Consider the following 14202-nt stretch of genomic DNA (forward strand, 5'->3'; position numbering starts at 1 on the left):
TAACCTACTCTATTCTAATGTGTGTATTACTAATTTGCAAGCTTCTTTTGTCTTAAACATGTAGATAATAATTTTATTAACAAAGTAAAAACTAGAAAACTAGCTACTGAGTAAAAGAATACCTGCAGTAGCTCATGACTGATATCATGAGGAAAGCAATGTTAACACTGTTTTAGTTGGGTATAGGATGCAGTCCCTTTGATGTTCACTGATATTCTGAAATAATTATCCAAAGATAAAATGTTTGTCTAATTTGTGAAGCCATCAATGGTCACATATTTTTGATGTCATGTTTTTGAGATGATTGGCTTAAATAGCCTTGGCCAAACCAACCATGTTGTTGGCTCTATCAAAGATGGAGTACCATTCTCGGAGGAAAACATCACCCAGGATCCAGAACTGGTAATTGCTGGGGCTGAAGCCAGATGAACAACTAGAGCTGGTCTGAAAAAATAATTAAAAAAGAACAAATTTGTTTTTGAATATTTATTTTTTTAAATCACAGTGTCTAACTGCATAAATGTATGCACAGTATATTCACAACATGGATGATAATGTGTTATATGAAATGAGGCAAAGTACAGTAAATAAAAGTGCTTATTCTGTCTCATAATACATTCATTTATATGGTTCAAAAATTTACAGTTTAAATATTATTCTAGCATTCAAGTACTTAAAAAGTACCTATGCAACGCGTGCTGAGACAATTTCTGGAAACTGGGATTGTGATTTATTATTTTAAAGAAACCTTTCCTTACCTGCACTACATAGGCAGAAGCAGGAAGAGCAAATTCAACTCTATTGATGACGAAGGTGACATCAGGCATTGAGGCAATGTTTTTGCAGTTCACAGAGTACTGAAAAAACACAGACATGAGTATTAGTATAATATAATATAATATAATATAATATAATATAATATAATATAATATAATATAATATAATATAATATAATATATAAACGTCTACACGTGAAAGTGTGTGTGTCTGTCTGTCTGGCCCGGTAGTGAGAGGTGGAGTCAGGGTAAGGACTCCGCCTCTGAGGAAACAGAAACTTGCTTAGTCGCTGATGCACAAGTGAGGCGAGCACATCAGCAAAACAGTATCTGTTTTACTTTTCTTACCACTGCTAATACACAAGTGAGGCGAGCATGTCGGCAAATTGAAACCTCCTAGGAGAGGGATGGCCAGAGTAGTTCCTTTTAATTACCTGACATCTCTATATTTCAGTTTTTTGTCTGATGATTTTAATAGTTTCTAGGACCCTAGGCTTTTTACAGCACAGGCTTACACAGCTAATATAATATAATATAACATAAGAAATGAAGCTATTTTTACACCCTATTAACGGGACAAAAATTGCTCAATTAACACATTATGGGAGACTGTTCATTTGAGGCTGACTGACTTTAACTTAAAGATTATTTAATCCGCTTGATCTCCAATTACCTAAGTTTTTTACATTCAGTTTGAGAACAGAAGTATAAGAATGACTTTATGTTTTAAAAAACAGCAATTGATACAACCAGAATTGTTCTTACCTTCCCATTCTGATCCTTGTGCATTCCAACCCTAGCCAGAATGTTGTTAATATTGTTGGAATCTCCAATAATCATTGAGGTGCCTGTATCCACAATAGCCTCACAGCCGTGCACACAGGCAACAACCTGTCCTTGGACCTTGACACTAGATAAAAATAAAAATATAGAAAGGCAGCCAGAGCCTCCTTAAACAATGGAATCTCAATTTGACATATTTTTATAATTTAAATAGTGTTATTGGTGTCATCTGTCAATTACCCTGAACCACTTTTTCTTTACAACTTCTTCAGAAATCTAGTGCCAATCTTTATATACTCAAGAATTAAATAATGATGATAAACCATCAGCTCCAGTTTAGTGCCACAAATGTTTATTAACGGAATGGAGCTGGCAGTAGTTAAACACACTAACACTGAGTGCTATGCAAACAACACCGAGAATTAAGAGTATGGTGTCATGGCTTGGCTATAACAATAGCATACACAATACTTTCACTTAATATAAAAATGCAAGATATTTACTCAGTTCCTTAGAGAGAAACTATTCAGATGGAATTGTATGTTTCTGAATTACCAACATTTCATTATTAGCTGTTTTGAAATTATTTACATAGACATTTCAGTAAATAAAATGAACAACTTACTTCTGCACAGTGATTTGCCAGTAGGTCTTTGAACTCAGAGGAATCCATTGGATGCTGCCATTGTAGTAGGCCGGGTCATATCCACCAAAGGTCACCACACTGCCTGCCCGGCTATGCCTTGGGTGTGGGGATCACATAAAATTTTTAGTAGCGATCATTCATTTTTCAAGCTTTAAGGTAAAATACATATTCATCATTTGATTCTGCTACTAGCACCAAATAATATGGATCATAACTCTCCATGAAAGGATGATTAAACATCTGCACATTCAAAAAAACTTTTCATATTAATAAACATGCTGCCCAAAAACTATCCAATACTTATTCAATATAAAGCACATAGGAACTCTCAGTTTTCAAAGGGTAGCTGGTATTACAGGAACAGTGGTAAAGTGCCATATTCAAATAATCTGGCTATGTGTTTTTTAATAATATAATTCCAATACTAGGCTATAGGGAGATGATGTCCACTATAGAACACTCTTGTTCTGGAGTTTTGAGAAAACCAATGGGAAGAACAAGCAAACATACACAGACACACATACACACAGTAACTAGATCTTTGGAAAAGGAAAGCATCAGCACTAATTGAGGTAGTACAGGGAGATTCATTAAAATAATTTTTAAAATGAAATGTATTTGTAATCCCTGTACTTTAATTTCCTGGATTGGAGAAAATTACGGTATATTAAGCTATATTTTTAATAGATTGTTTTAGGTAAATAATCTAACAAAATTTAAATTAAGGAGCGCCTGTAAGTAAAGGGCTCCTTCCTGTGACATGGAGGTAATAAATCTTAGAAAACCAAGACTACTCAGGACTCTTTGATTGTTTGATAATTTGAAATGTATTATAATTATATTTTAGTAAGTCAAATCTAATCTAGTAATTATAAGATTTTTATTTTTTGAGAAACAAGCTCTGCAGTGTACAGTACTTGTTAAAGTGGTATGCAAGTAGGCTCTGAGAATTCCTTGGGTCACCTAAAAGGCAGGACTGAGATTTGAATCTGCACACTTAAAACTTGCATTATTTCACCTGATTCATTCAGGTACACTCGTTTGTATCACTCACACAATCATATTAGATATTTCTATTATTGTCATGATTTACACATATAATTTTCAAAATGTATGTGTACTCAAGGCTACCATCTCAAGATTCACCCACTATTTTCATGCCCATTTTCATTTAATCCTTTACCTGCTCAAGTAGAAAGAGAAAAGCTTCTGACTGACAAGACCCTTTCTCATCAGGTTGTCAAAGAATGGAGTTGCCCCAGAAGCAGAGATTGCAGGGTAGGCAAGTCCAAGAACTCCATCGTATTGCACATAGTGGAAGAAGTTTCCTGGTTCATTCATACTAAGGCCAAAGATTTGGTTGGTGTCCACGATGCTACCCACCTAAGTGAATATTCAAGATAGACACGATTTGCTCACATGAAATACTTTGGAGTGACATTACCAAATCTGAAAATCCTTGTCTGCAAATTCATGCTCACAGTGTCACTTTAAATGGAAAGATAACTAAAATTAGTAAAATCATGATCACCTATGCATCTAGAAGCAGCTGCATTCAGAAATCTCTTCATCAAGTTTATGATCCTTTCTACTCTTTTACAAAGTTCAAGGAAGCTTTAGTCTATCCTGATAGAACTGAGTGTAAGACATAACCCACACAATCACATCACTCAACTTCAAAGACATGGAATGACTCCAGTAGTCTGTGTATCTTTCCAACAGTTGAACTGAGGTCAAGCAGGAAAACATGGTAATAGTTAGAAGTTTTCAAAAGGCTGTCTTATACTCCAGAGTAGATAATCAGTCTGTAGCTAAGCATGTCTGAACCTGGCAAGTACTAGGATGGGAGAACATCTAGGAAAAGATAGGTTGATGCTGAAAGAGATGATGGTAAGGACATTGGGGGGTATTTACCCTGTGGCCTGTGTGTGAATCTCAATACCCTAGTGCAAGGATGGGAACACTGTGTTGTAAAAATGGGTACCATTTTTCAGATGAGATGTAAAATCGAGGTTCTGACTCTGTTTCGTTATATCACTGAGTATTGTTTGAAAAGAGTAGGGCGTCTCCAAATGTTTTGACTAAATTGCCTACCACAGTAGTCATTCTGATACCCAATAATCCCCTGTTCCTTATTGGCTAACTATCTATGTCACAACTTCACCACTGGTATACTGAGTGAGTACTTGAGTGTACTGGCATAAGAATGGCTGCCATTGCATCATCTACATTAGTGGTAGATGAAGCGGTTCCCTAATTTCTATGTAAAGAGATGTGAGCAGGTTAGAAACACACTATATAATTGTAATTAATTGATTAATTACTCACAGTGACTGTGTCGTAGCCAAGGATTCCACTCATTGCACCCGTGCCATACTGAACAGAGATGGTCCGGGAGGTGTTCCTGTAGGTGGATGACGTATTCGGGTTAAATTTATTGTGGTTAGCTGCAGAGAGAAAATATAAATCAAACAAAAGTAATGATTTAAGGGTTTACTGCAGAGGTTAGCCTGATATTATTTGGACCAAAATTGTGAATGCTCAAATCAAATTTATTTAGATTTCATATTTCATTAATGTTAAAACTTCTAATTTCTAAGGTCAACAAACCAAGAACAGCATTGGGAAGTTCACAATGTTTCTCTACAACAATGTTTCCATTAAAACAAAACTTCCGCTAACCCACTTAATCCAAGTCACTCGATCCCTCATATGCTCATATGAAAACTGCTGTACTTCCACACAGACATGGAAGGACTGAGAAATGTTTACATTATAGCAACCTTAGATTATGATTATAGTGTAATAAAGCAACCATAATGTATGTGTCTCATATTTTATTCACATATAACACATATTATTTAATATTTTAAAATGTAGGAATATAAATGACAGGATAACCCATCCTTCCATCTAAGGTCTTAATCCAAAACAGTGCTGAGGTGTTTATTATGTGAGCATCAGGGTGCGTTTAGGATTCGAATCACTAATTCACCTATCAGCTCTTTAGAATGTGAAAGAACATCACAATACCTATAAACAACTTACATGGTTATGAAGAGAATGTATAAAAATCAAACAGAGAGTGATAATGTTGGAATTAACAAATCTAGAAATTTGTGTCTGTAAATTTTTGTTCACGGTGTCAGTTAAATTGATAGATAAAATTAGTAAAAGCACAATCAATTATCCATAAAAATGGCAGCTGCATTTACCAATTATTTTATCAAGTTTCTGATCCTCACTGCTGTTTTACAAGGTCATAGGAAGCAGGAGCCTATCCTGATTGTCAAATCCTAGAAAACGAATACCGCTGTTTCATCATTATAGTCACCTAGTGATATATACTGAGTGAACTGATTTCTGTTTAAACCCAAAAAAATTAAGTTGAGTTGAAATGACTGCAAAGGTCTGCTGACCTGGGCCTCTATGACTTTACTACAGCACATATTACTCTTTTTGCTTGGTTTAACTGTATATTAGTAATTAAATAAATATTAAGAAAAGAAAAAAGCAGTTTTCTCTTATGTTGTCATTTACAGCTCTACTTTAACTGTATCAGAAGCTGAGATTTTACATTCCATCTAAGAACTCCCAAGTTTAAATATATTAAAACAACTGCATCTTTATGCTTCAATATCTTTGTTTTAAATGTAATATAGGGTGGTCCAAATCTAATTATGCAATTTTCATTACGCTATAACTTATTAAGTTTATTACATAGAAAATCACCCGAAAAATCCTGGACCATCGAGAAGTGTGTGAACTGACGACATGAAGAATTGTCTTTGCGCCAAACTGGAATCATCCCCGCATAAATCAAAGTCATTCAGATGATCTGGATCTGCATAATTAGATCTGGACCACCCTGTACTTAATGTTGGTGTACTGAACTGTGACTTACAGCAGGCAAAGCTTTTGCAGTAGACAGAAGGTACCCAGAGGTTGGAGGAGCCAGTGTCAAAGACAACCTTAAAGAACTGGGGTGGAGTTCCAATGGAGATAATCCCATAGTAAGTGAGCTATGGAGAAAGAAATTAGTTTTTAATGAATCCTGAATAGAGATGTTATCTGGAGGAAAACATATGCTTTCTAAATTATAAAACATAGACTGACATCATAGTCATTGGTGAGAGGTTTTTTAGCAATTTGGGCCAAATTGGAGCTGAACTTGATGGATGGGTTGTAGGGATTCATCTTCGTGAACTCTTCAAGTATGCCTTTCTCCTGCAGAGCATCTCGGGCAGATTTGCCCTTGTATAAGTGGATCCTAAAAAACAAAGGTAAGATTCAATTTTTGACAGATGTTCCTCTTTCTTATAATTAAGGCTTTTTAAGGAAAATGACAATTTAGAAATCATGTAGGTATTTGTCAAAGTCTGTGGTAAGTGCTGATAATGTTTTATGTATGTTTGGATTGTTGTTGACTCCTACAGGAGATACTGACACATTAGGAGACCTAAAGAAGTTGGTAGTGTAGTAAACTATAGGATATGCCATCCACCCATTATCCAACCTGCTATATCCTAACACAGGGGTCTGCTGGAGCCAATCCCAGCTAACACAGGGCTCAAGGCAGGAACAAATCCCGGGCAGGGCACCCACACACACAGACCAACACACCAAGCACACATTAGGAACATGACTGCACCTAACCTGCATGTCTTTGGACTGTGGGAGGAAACCCACGCAGACATGGGGAGAACATGCAAACTCCAGGCAGGGAGGACCTGGGAAGTGAACCCAGGACTCCTTACTTTGAGGCAGCAGCGCTACCACTGTGCCACCATAACCAAGTCAGTACGGTGTACTTTAACATATCTGTGAAATTGGTTCTGTACTGTAAAGACAATGAAGCAGTACCTGAGTCAAGGTTCGAACCTTGGAGTTATTGGACCCAGAATTGTTTTTTCTTTTTGTTTTAAATAAAAGAAAGATTTGTTTGTCTATCTTCTAAATATTACTCTGTCTATTAATAAGCCAGTAAATATTAATAAGTTTTAAAACTGTAATATTAAAGACTACTACAGATTTTCTCTCCAAGATACTGCTTAAGTCCAGACCAAGCTGTCATATCAGTTAGTTGTGGGCAGCGGAGCAACTCTAAGGGGCAAAGCTTCATCAAACAGTAGGCAATTGCTGATGATGAGGTCAAGAAATTCAAACAGGTTTATTGTTTTTCTTCTTCTTTTCCATCCTCTATCCATTATACAACCCGCCATATCCTAAATACAGGGTCACGGGGGGTCTGCTGGAGCCAATCCCAGCCAACACAGGGCGCAAGGCAGGAAACACACCCCGGGCAGGGCACCAGCCCACCACAGGGCACACAAACACACACCAAGGACAATTTAGAATCACCAATGCACCAGACATGGGGATAACATGCAAACTTCATGAAGGTAGGACCCGGGACCCAGTTAGGTCTCCTAACTGCAAGGCAGCAGCGCTACCCACTGCGCCACCATGCCACCCCTTCTTCTTTTATACGATTTTTGTTTTTTGTTATGCCAGTTTGGTTTTCAGTTGCCATGCAGTTATTCCAAATATACTGCAGATCTATCTGTGGAATTAAAAACTGTGTTATGAAAATTTTGTAGTAGGGAAGACAGACGTATTGGTGGTGATAAGTTGATTGTTGATTACCACATATAAATAAGAATTTCACTGTATGCTCTACATGTGACAATAATGAGCCTATAAACCTTTATTAATAAACTTAATAAACTTTTTAAAGAACCTGATATTCCATAACCTGACAAGTAGGCAGGGTAAGTACAAGGGCAATGGCTTGAGACCTTCAAACATCTGCAAAACCCAATCTAGTTTCTGTTTTTTTGGTCATGTTCTCACGGTTATATGTTTCATATTTTAAGTACAATTTGCACAAGGGAGTATGGTCAAGCAGTGCAAAACTGAAAGTAGGAAACACATTAGAATAAGCCAGCCTTATACTATGTTACTGAAAGTCTCCTGCTCTCTTACTGTCTATAACTAAGCTGTAATCATGCTTAAGTAAAAAAGGATTCACTTCATCTTTTATGTTTTGACTCATTGAGTTCTCCTTTTCATCCTTCAGCTGATCTCTTTGTCACTGTGTCTGTCACCTCTTCTACATGACATCCTTACCTGAACACTGGAGGTTGTCTTGCTAGACAACCCACAAGATTCCCAATTTATTGAAAACTTAGCAGTAAATTTACATGTGGACAAACGCCTTACACAGATAGTATAACATGAAGGTTAGTGAAGACATGATTTACATATTTATAGTCAGAGAATGCACTTCTTTTAGTATAACCATACATATCTAAAAACAAAAGAGCAGTAAAATGAAAATATTGTTGATGATTTAACTTACTTGAGCAAGCATTCTGAAAGCCCAAAGATGGCCAACAAAGCAATAGTCCACTTCATTTTGGTGCCAGAGCTTGGTAAACTTTTTCCAATGAACTCAAAGCTGGTTAGTGACCAGTAGATTTTATGAATTTTTTTATATCCTCCACAAAGATATCTTGTACACGTTTCCCTTCAGATTATGATATCAAAGATCCTGCAGAATGTAAAAAAATAAGATAACTTCCACTTTGGCTGTAAGTTTTGCTCTATTCAATGGAAAACCTTTTCTTTATTGATGCAGATTTTATTGAACATTTGAGATACGTATTGTGATATACGTATCACAAATATTAACACTGCTTTATGAATAGCAAACCAACTAAAATATAACAGAGACATATGCAATGCATGGTGCCCTGCAAATGTTAACGCAGAAGTCTAAATCTATTACTTAAATTTCAACCCCTCTTAGATGCGTAGCATAGGTAGCAGAATATATAACTGTAAAAGAATGGCATAAATGTTATCGAAAGCATAATATTGTACTAAAAAATTACTTGTCTTTTCATTCCATAAGAAAGGAATTCAGATAGACAAGCCTAATTAAAATGAATTTTAACATTTGTTTCTAGTATGTGTATAGTAAATCTTTAGATATGCAGTTCAGTTTAGTTCACTCTAAATCATAGTTTGAAAAAATAATACAAACACTGAGCCAATGCTAAAACCAAATTAACCAATGTTGAGTTGCTGAAAGTCATTTAAATTAAACATCTTGTCTATTCTAATATTTGACTTATGTCTGTCAGAATTTAGAGTTAGCAAGCAAGGGTATCCAATAAAGTGGGCACTGAATGGGTATATAGGAGGGATGATCAAAAACTTTGACGTCTGGGCTATTAAGAGAAACAGCTTATTTTTTTTAACTTAATCCACAGTTTTCAGCATAATCCCAGTAAACACTACTATACTTGTTATAATTTTCACCGAGCTGCTTTATCCCACTCAAGTGAAACATTTTGTCTTGCATGATGAGTTTATCATTTCCATAGCCTGTCCCATGGAAGTAGTCCTTCTGAATAAGAAATGGGTGGTAGTCTCTACTCACCCATAACAAATCCCCATAATGTCTGCTAAACTGCACATTATTAACGTTTCTGTTTTTCACTATAGATTCACAGTGGCAGTTCTGTTTTTGATGTTGAAAGCCGACCAGATCCTCTGTCATCTTTAACTTTGAATCAACATGGATGGCAAAATCAAATACTGTGGTATCCATGCATTTCTTACATCTTTACAGAATAATTCTTGTCCAGTTAAAGACTATATAGTATGAATAATAACTGCACAACAGTTACATTTTTGTGAACCACAATTTGCTAGTAATAATAATTAAAAAATAGAATAAACTTTTATTTAGAAATTAAATCACCTGTCATAGACCCACTGTTTAACTGTTCATTTAAAATGATAGTCCCAAAGACAGTTCTTTTCATCTGAGACACAGAGACAGACATTGTACTTGCTGCATAGTGTGTTGGTGTGTCAATTATCACAGTGTCTGCAGCATCCTCTCTTTGTATTCACAGGGAAACATGCAATCATGTCCTTGAACACATCTAGTAGGGGATGCATAGATAACCTCTTGACTGAGATTCCATTTGGTGGACTTGCATAACCTGAAGATGGTCTCTTCTGAGCATTCAAAGGGCTCCTTAATGTCGAAGGGCTCCCTGATGCCTGTGTTACTGGGCTGTTGTTGCCTGAAAGTGGTTGCCCTCTATTTGTTTTGTTGACAGTTGCATTCAACAATATGAGATACAATACTTTCTGGCAACCCCATTATGTGTTCTACTTACCATACTAAAAGGACTAACATACAACTCCCCAGACCAGTTATATACTGCATTCAAGAACATTATCACCTGTCCCTGGTCAATGCAACGACCATTTACCCCTCAACTTTCTTGAACATTCAGAACTTGTTTCTGCCTAATGCAACAAGCTACTGTTTGGGCTAATAAAAAATATTACATTTACATTAATTTACTTGGCAGACACTTTTATCCACAGCTACTTACAAAAGAGGTAAACATCATCGAGTAACATTAGGCTTGGGCCTGTTTGTTCAGCGAGTGTCGTATGACAGGTAACAAAAGTTGTTTGCCACAAGTAAAAAGATGTAATAACTTAATAAATTTATAATCATAGATTAACAATCAATAAAACAATTAAACTTAATGCAACAACACATCAACTAACAATATAAAAGATCACAGAGCAAAGTTTTTTCTTTCTTTTAATTTAGACAGATATTCACAGAACAGATGGGTTTTCAATTGCTTCTTAAATATGAGAAGGAGCATAGCACCTCACCAGTGTCTCCATATGCACAAGTGCTGACCTACTGTGTAGGCAAGTATCAGGGGAAAAAAATAGTCAACAAACAATCCCAGGATATGTATTATTTTAAGTTAGATACAGATAGCCTTTTAAATACTGCTACAGAAAGAGCTTCTAATACTGTAACCATTAGTTAATTCTGGTCAAAACTCCAAATTGTAAAAAGAAAATACATTTTTGAGCTTTTTAATCACTATAAACATTACATTTATATTATACTATTCTAGTATTTTATTTCCGTAGTTGAACATCAAGCGCAATGTCCTGTCCCCATGTACTGTGTAAGGTGCACATACTGTTGTGACTTCCAACCTCACACAATGTTGTAGAATTACAAGACAGACATAACAAGTTCGAAATCTAATATGATGACTATATTCCACAGTAACTAAGTATCTGCATGCTCTAGACATTGCAATAAACACATAAAAATACTTCAGGCATTTTACTTACTTCAATCTTGTTATATAAACCAAGCAGTTGAACTTCAAGGAAGGTTTGCAGGTAGAATGATTTCGTGGCCAGATGGGCAGGTGTATATATACGCATTTACTATCCAATAGCATTGTAAGGTGAAACCCTAAGGCTAAACTGATGCCAGGAACCATTGACTATGTAAATGTGGTCTTGGAAAAAAAAATGTTTAGGAAAACTAAAGGTAATGTCGTAATTTTACAACAGTGGACCTTACAGGGAATTATAAATTATTAATAACACAGTCTTTGCAGGTAATAAAGTTAAACGCAACATATTTCTGTAAATTCCTGACAAATACAGATCCAGCCTTACCAGAGGTGAATTTCAGGTGCTATGTATTCTGTGCCATCAAAATGTTATTGTCATCAAATATTCAGACAAGTGAGCTGTGCTGGTAGTCGGGCAAAAGGACCTTTATATTGTAGAAAGTTCAAGACAACTCTCTAAAGCAGTTGTGTATCTTCCCCTCACACAGGATCTGACAGATGAATACCAGTCTTGAATACAAGTTTAACCATTTCTCTTTTCATCATCAAAAAAGAATTGCTTCCTAATGCTAACCTGCTTATTGTTGATAAACTACAGATATCTCAGTTTGACCTTCTCTCCAAAATCCAAAAACTACTGTTTCTGCATGCATCTGTCCAACTACTCATATTTCGGCTTTCCTTGGCAGTGCACTGGTTGAATGTCTCCCTTCATAATTCGTAACTGAAAATAATATCTAGCATATAGGATGATAATATTTTTTTATTATTTAAGGTTTGGGTGGTGTGGTCAAAATTTATGTTATGATATAATTATACATGTAATATTATGGTATAGTAATAAAGTTCTATCTATCTATCTATCTATCTATCTATCTATCTATCTATCTATCTATCTATCTATCTATCTATCTATCTATCTGTTCTCTAGATGCATATTGTTGGCATAATTCCATAGCTTAACAGTGGGTAGTTCTATTGTGATGTCTTTTCATAAGTACCATTTTAATCAACTAAATAGTAATAATAATAATAATAATACATTTTATTTATATAGTGCCTTTCCCATGCTCCCAAGTGCTTCACAGACTTTCAAAATGAACAACAGGGAAAAGGCAGAAAAAGAATCAAATACACAACACTGGATACAAAATAACATCTACATAAAACACAAAATATATATAAACCAGTAACGGCGCAATGCACAACAACTTGCAGTGAATACCCTTGACTTGAGCATTCATAGTTCTCATACTTTGTACATTTAACATTCATTTGCTCTGAGGTTGATGCGCTTGCTGCCTCCTGAGCAGCTCTTCTTTTGTCCACCCAAGCAGCCCGCTTCTTCTCTTCTTTTGTCGCCATCTTTTCACGTTAACTGATTAACTCTGTGTTTGTGTTCCAATTATTTAATATGTTTTTGTTTAATTTTTCACTTAAGCTGGCTCTTAAGTCTTCAATCTGCCTCAAGAATGATTTAAGATATGAAGAGGTAGGGAAAGTGACAGCAAAGGTGGTAGGGATGAGAACGGTGCCTGTATGCATGTGCTGCACGGCTGTCCTGCTGGCCGCTGCCGAGAGTTGATTCTACAATAAAATAAAATAAAAACAAAAAGAGGAATAACCTTGGAGGTCAATCATCATCCCGAAAGCAGCTAGTAGACGTCATGTAGTATATGTGTACGAAATTTCAGGTCAATAGTTCAAACAGTTTGCGAGCTACAGGTAATTTAAAATCCTGGACAGACAACCAGACAACCACGGTAGCGTATTGTATATAAAGATACAGGAAACACAAAGCTTATAATTACAATATCAGGCAATGACATTAACATACACAAATATAAAATACCACAAGAAAACCCTGAACAAATAACATCGCTTATGATACAAATCATCCTGAGTACCTGGAGAGAGAGGGTAAACTAAAAGAAAGGGTCAGAATGTCAGAATAAGTTAAAAGTCTTTGGGGTAGAAGAGCATTTTTGTTTTCTTCCTACCAAGGCTTTGCACCAGATCTGTACAAAAGATATATTAATGATTGTGTTGGTGCTGCATCTTACTCCAGCTACAGGAATTCATTAATAATTTTACTAGTTTCCATTCATCTCTCAGGTTTACAGTCGATGTTTGCATCACAGCTCTACCATTTTTAAATATCAGTCTTTCTGTCATCTTTCCAAGACCTAAGCCATCTGACTCACACAGTTACCTTCCCTACAGCGCCAACCTGCCATTCTAAAAATTCTCCTCTGCTTTCACAGTTCCTTAGACTCTGCAGCCTCTGCAGTGATGAGGTTGACTTCTGTTATGAAGCATTTAGATATTTTTCACTGATAAAGGATAACCTCCCATATTGTGGACAGAGCCCACCAGCCATCAGCATGTGCTTGAATACATAAATCCTTGGTTATTTGCTTGTTATCTTCTGGTCTCATAGTCTGATGCTGGAAGCCTGTTAATAAGATGTTGTTTGTTGATCTAAAACAGTCTATAACTTTTTTTCAAATCTGGTTTCTTAAGGATCTGTGGTTGCTGACACATATCAAAAATGTCAAAAAGTCAAAATGGATAAAGATTACATGAAAATACAATGTACTGAAATGGATGAGGAAATTTCAATTATTTGTTGTATTACATGTTCACTAGTACAAGTGCAGTAGTCAATCATTTAAATTTAGGGCAGTCATTGTTTATATAGAATGTCATTCATACTAATGTTTTGTATGAATTGTGGCCATCTCCAGTAAGCACCCATCCTGTAGTCCTACATCTAACTGCCAAAGGGGCT

General features: G+C 35.9%; 1 protein-coding gene across 1 annotated transcript; it reads right to left on the bottom strand.

Annotated features, from left to right (window-relative positions):
• Positions 1-309: 309 nt before the first annotated feature.
• On the bottom strand, positions 310-8622 carry LOC120525876 (pepsin A-like). The gene is made up of 9 exons (XM_039748532.1): positions 8567-8622; positions 6322-6475; positions 6110-6227; positions 4534-4652; positions 3389-3588; positions 2185-2301; positions 1542-1686; positions 759-857; positions 310-444 (listed from the first exon to the last, which is right to left on the bottom strand). The coding sequence occupies exons 1-9, from the start codon at positions 8620-8622 to the stop codon at positions 310-312; spliced, it is 1143 nt and encodes a 380-aa protein (XP_039604466.1).
• Between the last annotated feature and the right edge of the window lie 5580 nt (positions 8623-14202).

Source organism: Polypterus senegalus, chromosome 3, assembly GCF_016835505.1.
Source record: "Polypterus senegalus isolate Bchr_013 chromosome 3, ASM1683550v1, whole genome shotgun sequence".
Lineage (NCBI taxonomy): Eukaryota > Metazoa > Chordata > Cladistia > Polypteriformes > Polypteridae > Polypterus > Polypterus senegalus.